Here is an 8,062-nt window from a genome sequence, read left to right as displayed (position 1 = left end):
ATAAAATCAAAGTTATGTTTTTCGCCATTGACGGTACATATCGTTGCCTGTTATGCATAATAAAGTGTCTTTCTTATCATGTACATAGCATAAGACTATAATTTATTGAAACTTGCATTTATATTTTGTATTCCTTACTTGTTTGTTTTATTATAAAATGCCGAAAATAAATGTTATAAAATAAAACGACTCCCCAGTTTTATACATCTGCGCATAATTGCGTGATTGATGTCATTATCGGGTAAATGAACGCAGTTGGGCTGGTTCAAGTATGCGTGAAGTCCGGCGATAATCGTTACTTGTTTTTACACTAATAGTACATAAAATATTTCCAGAATTGTTAATAAAAAACTCAATTTCATTTAAAAAAACCTGACAGTAATTCTTTCTCACCCATACTGAAAATAGAACGACCTAACCGGTTTATACATTTTAATGCTACGGACAAAATAGTCCCACTTTTTAACGTAAAATTGAAACGCTTATGACAATAATAAATTTAGCAAATTTTAGAATACAACGTACATTTTCATTAAATGAAATTGCAGATTGTCAATCATTAAATGCCAGACTTAATCATAAAGAATTTCAACTTTCGCTAGTGTTTAAAAGTCCGCCCACTGCCACTCATCCGATACACAATCCCTCCGTAAAATTTTGCGTTGACAATGTGTCAGCCATTGAGGTTGTATTGTAAGTAAGTTGCCCTGAATTAAAATCTTAATGGTTAAGAAGGGCTCGTCTACTAAGCTCAATCCGCCCATCCTTAAAGTGACACTCTTATTCAAAATTAATAAATACACATGTATAACAAACATCATTTCTGAATGATAAACCTTTAACTACTTACTAAATAATGCATTGATGGAAACAATTAATTACTGATAACCAGATTGTAACCGTGTATTTAATAGCAGAAAGCGCAAAAATATTAATTAATTGGTAAATAACATAACATAACATAACATATCTTTATTCAGCATTAAACGGCATATGCACATTTATAGCCATATAATAAAGTACAATATGGAACAGCGAAGACACAAATAATTTACAGAGAGGTTACACATTCAAGAAAACAGATGTCATGTAACAAAAAAGACATGGTAACAATTTACATATTCCAATAGTTAAGATTAGCATTCAGATAACTGATCAATTTATTGAAGTGTTATTGCAATTATGCATTTGTTCTTCGGCAAAATGCGTGATAGATTTATAGGATCTTCCATGGCCGAGAGTGTAAGATAGGTTCATTCCGACCCGAGCGTAGGGTGTTTTGCGGAAACGAGCAAAACACCCTGCGCAAGGGTCGGGATGAACCTATCTTACACGAGCGGCTATGATAGATGCTTTTTCTCCCACCTCAGTTAAACAAAATTAAGTAAAAATGTATTTTTTTGCTGGAACTCTTTTGTGCTTAGTGAAAATAATTGCGTACGGATATGCGATAGTTCGTGGTTGTCATGGATATTCGCGCAGTGATTCAGAGTATGTAAATGGTCTGACCGGTCTTTAAATAGTTCTAAGAAGAGTGAATCATTATTTTTTGAAAGGTGCGTAAATACTGTTCTCTGGTGACATTTGAAGCGAGAAATAATTAACTAGCGTTCTAAATATTGCCACAAGACAAGGTTTCCATGATGCGCTACAGACGACAGTCTTCAACAAGGGAGGTAATTACAATGTGGTGACCATTAAAAGAAGTTCCACACGGGCATTTTATCTTCGCCCGTGGGCAAGATAAGAATTTCTAGCATGGTTAAATTAATGGATATACTTATCTGAGGTGAGAGAAAAATTTCGCTATGTTGTTGATATAGAGGTGTTGTGGACATAAGATTATCAAATTTATTAAGATTCGGCCACGAGTTGTAATAAGGTTTTAGGTATTGCTGTCGAAGGTCTCTGTAGTTAAGACATACGAGTAAGAAGTGATATTCACTTTCTACGACATTCATGTTACAGTTTAAGCATTTAGGTTCCGATCGTATTTTGTTTATATACCTTCCAGTTTCAATGGCTATGTCGTGTGACGAAAATCTAATTTTTGCTTTAGCTATTCTATATTTATTTTCATTAACACAATTTAGATATTTTTCAAACTGAAAGTCATGCTTAAACCTTGCGTATGATGATAGTCTACTCGAGTTGTTAATGTTTGCATACCAGGTTTGCTTATATATATCTACGATGCGATGCTTAATTAATTCAAAGTTGATCTCAGTTGTGTATTGATTTTGCCAGATGTTTGACATTCCTATTTGGTTTAATATTGTTTTTTTTGATAAGCCCAATTTTTGCCTCCATATATGATATTGTTGTCAGCGTCAGTTTTGAGAAATGTATATGCATTCATTAATAACGCATTATTTGTTTGAATTAGTTTAATCCAATATTTTATCATTATTAGCCGCCTAGCTATTATCACCGGGAAGCGCCCAGTTTCACCGTATAATCCATCTAGAATGGTAGACTTTTTGACGTTTAGAATTTTTCGGATGAATTAACAGTGAATTAATTCTATATTCTTAGCTTCGTGATTTCCCCATACCTCTGCACTATAATTAATAATTGGTGAAACAAGACTGTCGAATAATTTACATTTATAAATTGAATGTAATTCAACTTGGTTGAAGACGATAAACAAGTTATGGAGTGCGTATGAAGCGTGCTGCGCTAGTCGTTTTTTGCGTTCGAAACCAATTGCCATTTTTAAAGAAGTAGATGCCCAAATATTTGAAAGATTTTACAACGTCTAGTATAGTATTACAGAGTAAGAATTCGAAGCTTGTGTGACGTCCGTTTTCAAATATCATGACTTTTGTTTTGCTAGTATTTATTCTTAATCCCCAGTCATTGCAGTATCGTTCTAGATAATTTGACATAGACTGTTATGCTTCTGGTGTTTGAGCGAATAACACCGCATCATCTGCAAATAGTAACAGAAATATCTTAATTTCATTTGCCGTAAAAGTACCATCTATATCAGCGTCAATATTACTTATAATGTCGTTCACAACAAAATCAATGCTAAAAGATTTACTGTGGTCAACTATAGTCTCATTATGTAGAAATACCGTGTTTTATGCTCATTTCTTTCTAATTAAACTCGGTATCCTTCATAAGAACCATTGTTTTTGACATTAATTCATCCTTTTAGGAATATTAAAACAATATTATTAATTGTAGTTAATCTTATTTGGGATTAAGAGTGCATCTTTAATCATTATGATTTCAATTAATGTCATCCAACTATTACATAAATAAAACAAAACATTTCAACATGTTGTATAATAAAAATCGTCTACTGCTGACACAATACAAACAATAGTACGCTGGTGATATTAATACGCATTGATTCGCGATCCGAACATATCGGAAGATTTTGCGTTCCCTGAGATGAACCTATCTCAGCGTTTGGAATTTCTCATATCATATCATACCCGTAAATTATTCAAATATCCTGCAATACAAGATCAAATTGAAAAACCCACAATGATATCGAATCGATACGATTATTTCAAAGTACTGATATACAACAAAATCGACAATCTTGATTGCAAATAAAGTTGTCAAACTAGAAAACAGAAGATATATCACATTAATCACCCGTGTACATACATCCGGTTAGCCCTTTAGGGTTTTTTGGGGACAGGTAAGGTACACGCTTATTGCTGATCTCTGAGATAAGGCATGTGCCAGTATTAAGGGCCATTTTGCGCGGCTGCAATTTTTAAATGAGGTGCGAAAATGAGGTTATCGGGTATCACCCAAACCAATCAGAAACAATTTTTTAGCACACGTGACACTCTTTTGACATTATCGATGAAAATTAAGTAATTGAAATTAACAAATTTATCTTCGTTTAAAATCGTCCAATGAGATATGTTGCTGTTCATCGCTGAACTTGATGAGACAGTATGGTTTAAATACTGATTCAGTTTTCAACATTGATCATAATTCACATTAGTTCAGAAAGTAGACATAGTAGTAGAAGGATTTTGCTCTTACATTATAAATTGGATATTATATAAATATTATACAATAGTTTGTGTTACGTAGTAAAGAAATCATTACGGTGTATATTTTGAATTACAACCACAAAATGACGATGTCTTACATGACTGCCTTATCGCATGCAGTGTCCGCAGGCGGACAAGTAAGTCATATCAACCATTATATATCTGTAATTGGATTTATAAAAAAAACTTGTACACTTTAGGAAGAAAAAGTTTATATGTTGTCAAATTTTAAGAAGTTATTTAATTTATAACCGATTTTTGTTTGAAGAATAAAATCAAAAAAAAAAACAGGAATATCTATGCAAAAACCATTAATTTGACACATATTTGTAATGTAACAGGTTTCTATAACATATTGATTCAAATTATCGATAAGGGACTCACTGCTTATGTCTCTTTCAACTTGATCATAAAATAATATTAACCTTTTTTAGCTGCCGATGGGTTCCGGATTACCGCCTGCAACCCAGTCCTACATGTCACGTGTGCCAAGTCTACCGGAAGCCGCGTACACAGCGGCCCAGATGTATCCCGGTCAGAGAGCCGTAGACAACGGTGCAAACTCGTACCCCGTAAGTTCCTTATTCAAAGCCGTATTTAAGCTATATATATATAGTTTACCTGTAAAGTATTGCATTATTTTGATAAATAGCTGGAAATTTTTGAAACAAATAGATGCACTTTCCTATACAAAAACAAGCATCTACAACAATACGTCCGACCGAAGTGCAGCTGCCTTTTACTGCTGTCGACAATATTATTATTTGATCCAAAGAAAAGTCAGAACAACTCCAGCATAAGGCATTATAACACCATTGTTTACACCATTGTTAATATTTCGACTGTATTTCCATATTTCCAGGCAATGTCCAGTGGCGGTTTGAAGTCTGCGAGCTCCCTCGGACAACACTACTTTGTGGACTCCATGATGAATCCGCACCCATATAGTTCACTGTAAGTTCAAACACATGTAATATTTAAAAGGTTTTAATCACGAGTAAGCTATACGAAGTAATGCATACAAACAGTCACAAATACATACAAACATGTTTTGGTCGAACTTAAAATAATGCATACAGTATATATCTTCTATTAATCATTGTATTCGTTACAGGTATCCAGGTTTCGACATGAGCTCCGTTCGTCGTAAGAACGCCACCCGTGAGACCACTGGGCCACTTAAAGCCTGGCTAAGTCAGCACCGGAAGAACCCGTATCCAACCAAAGGTGAAAAGGTCATGCTCGCTATAGCAACGCGGATGACCTTGACTCAGGTGTCCACGTGGTTCGCGAACGCTCGCAGGCGCATGAAGAAAGGCATCAGCAGTGAGGATGAGGAAGAGAATAAAGAGAGTGATGATGGTATGTGTTCTATGTTCTGTTTTTTTTGTTATTTCTGGCATTAAAAATACATTTACTTTTTATTTGCAAACAATCCTGAAACTTCAATATTGGCCACAATGTATGAAACACGACTGTAATAGCGATTAGTTAGAAATAATTATGAAGTATTCATGACAATTTCAGAACGTAAGTCAACTTACAAAGCGCATTCTTTAGAACTTTTTAAAAACAGTCTTCAGCTATCATAATGTATTTATTCAACGATTGGTATAAATTAATTAATACTCTGGTATAGTACTTACCGCACTCCTCTTCAAATATACATGAAGTAAATATCTCTCTTGTTCTTTCCAGACAAAGTTCGATCCCGAAGCGGAAGTCTTTCCAGCCGCCTCTCTCAGACCAGCAGCGAGGCCGACATCTCGCGAGATTCCGACACTTCACGAGAACTGGACCAATCTGACACCGATGATGTTATTGTCGCAAGCCGCCCCGTCAAGAAATGCGTACAGCGACTCGTTTACCCAGATTTGCGCCCAGATTTCTCACTCGACCCATCTAGTTCACCCAAAAGCTTGCCCGATCGTCAAACTGTGTCAAACACTGACCGACTTCCACCGATGACTGAAATGATGACGTCACTTCAGTACAAAACCGGACCCGTAACTGTTCTGACATCAGAAAGACTTGCACCTCCAACAACAAGTATCAGCGAGTCTCAAAAACCTAAAATCTGGTCTATCTCAGAGATTGTGAACACCGCAAATAAAACAGTAGAAACTCACCAATCTTACTCGACAGGGGCCACACACGATTATGCAAATACTTACTCAGTTTACAACAATCAGGGTTACCCATCCAATGGGGCAACAGACTACTTCGGATCTTACATGAACATGTTATACGGCAGTGGTCACATGATAGATCACGTGACAAACAACACTGTTCAGACCTCGGATACAGTACAGTATTTGTAAATAAAATCAAAGTTATGTTTATCGCCATTGACGGTACATATCTTTGCATGTTATGCATAATAAGATTTCTTTCTTATCATATACATAGCATAAGACTATAATTTATTGAAACTTGCATTTATATTCCTTACATATTTGATTTATTATGAAATGCCGAATTAAATAATAAATGTTATAGAATGAAACGACTCCTCAGTGTTATACATAAGGAATAAACTGCGTGATTGATGTCATTATCGGGGTATATTGAGCTGGTTGTGGAGCCCAACTGCGTTCGTATCCCTGATAATGACATCAATCACTTACTGCTTGACTTATATTTACACCAAGTTCATAGCTCACTATTTATTTCCAAAATTAGCGTTAATACAAAACTTCATTCCATTTTAAATAATAAGAATAAAAAAAACTTACAAAACCTTACAGTAAGTATGTCTAACCCATGCTGTAAATAGAACGACACAACCGGTTTACACAGTTTATTGCTACGAAGAAATTGAAACACTAAAGGCAATAATACAGTAAACACATCATAAATAAGAACTTTTTAACACGTTGTTTAAAAAAAGTTTGTGGACTGCTGATACAATACAAAACAATAGAACGCTTTTTATATAAATTTTATTTATACGCGATGATTCTCGATCCGAACATATCCGATGATGTAGCGTTCATCGGAAAATATTTACACCTCAGCCTCCATTCCTTAAATGAATGTGTTGCGGTTATCATCCGATGAACGCAACATCTTCGGATATGTTCAGAGCGCAATTTATCGCATAACTATATACATGAAAATTGTTGATCTTGTTTTTGTTAAAAGATAAATCAACTTTTTAGAAAGTGTTAATTTATGATATAGCATGCGTTTATGATACGCAGTGTTTTAATTTAATTTCACGTTTAAAAGTGATTTCAAGTGGTTGATTTTTCCCCGCGTTATAGTGGCAATAGAACGACCTAACTTGAACCGAAAACGTTATGTTTTCGGTTAAAGTCAGGTCGTTCTATTGCCAGAATGGGTAAAAAAGGATTACTGAAACGCTTTCTTAAATCAAAAGAAGCAGCTTCTAACAATTCTTGAATAAAACACTGAACTATTGTTGTAAATATAATTAATGAATTGCGGGATTGATGTCATAATAATGTCATATCCTTCGGTTCCACACACTTTGACCAGCTCAATTGCGTTCATACCCCGATAATTACATCAATACCGCAATTCATTCCTTAAATATTCGTAACGGCCGTACATTGAAGTAATGGAAGTTGAGGTGTTAACATACACTAGTTAACTCATAATGTGATGTAAATACATATAACGAATTAAGTCTGCTTTATTAAGCTACAGTATTTGCATTCCTTGATAAAAACATAAACCACCTAGTTAAAGAATTAATAATGCAAACATTCGATTATTGCGTGTATTAATCATCAATCGAAATGTTTTGATAGCACATTAAAATATACTATATTCCCAAAGCAAATATCTTGTTCCTCCACAAATCAAGAATATAGTTCAGTTCCTCATGTTACAGCCGACATGGAGCTGAGGCAAACGTAAAACTAACGATATTAACGACTAACGTTCCACCGTAAATGACGTCAATTATACGCTACTGTAAGGGAAACGAAGGTGGACAACAGTTGGCCTGGCTTTACCTTTCGACGTTCGGATTGACATTTACCGACATTTGGGAAAACGTCCAGCTCAGC

The 8,062-nt window shown here is 34.9% G+C and overlaps 1 protein-coding gene across 1 annotated transcript; it reads left to right on the top strand.

Annotated features, from left to right (window-relative positions):
* The first annotated feature begins 4,108 nt into the window (after positions 1-4,108).
* LOC128243960 (iroquois-class homeodomain protein irx-5-like) lies at positions 4,109-6,346 on the top strand. The gene is made up of 5 exons (XM_052961982.1): positions 4,109-4,162; positions 4,460-4,597; positions 4,888-4,979; positions 5,140-5,387; positions 5,730-6,346. The coding sequence occupies exons 1-5, from the start codon at positions 4,109-4,111 to the stop codon at positions 6,344-6,346; spliced, it is 1,149 nt and encodes a 382-aa protein (XP_052817942.1).
* Positions 6,347-8,062: the final 1,716 nt, after the last annotated feature.

The sequence above is a fragment of the Mya arenaria genome, chromosome 8, assembly GCF_026914265.1.
Source record: "Mya arenaria isolate MELC-2E11 chromosome 8, ASM2691426v1".
Classification (NCBI taxonomy): domain Eukaryota; kingdom Metazoa; phylum Mollusca; class Bivalvia; order Myida; family Myidae; genus Mya; species Mya arenaria.
This window is presented reverse-complemented; position numbering and strand designations above follow the sequence as displayed.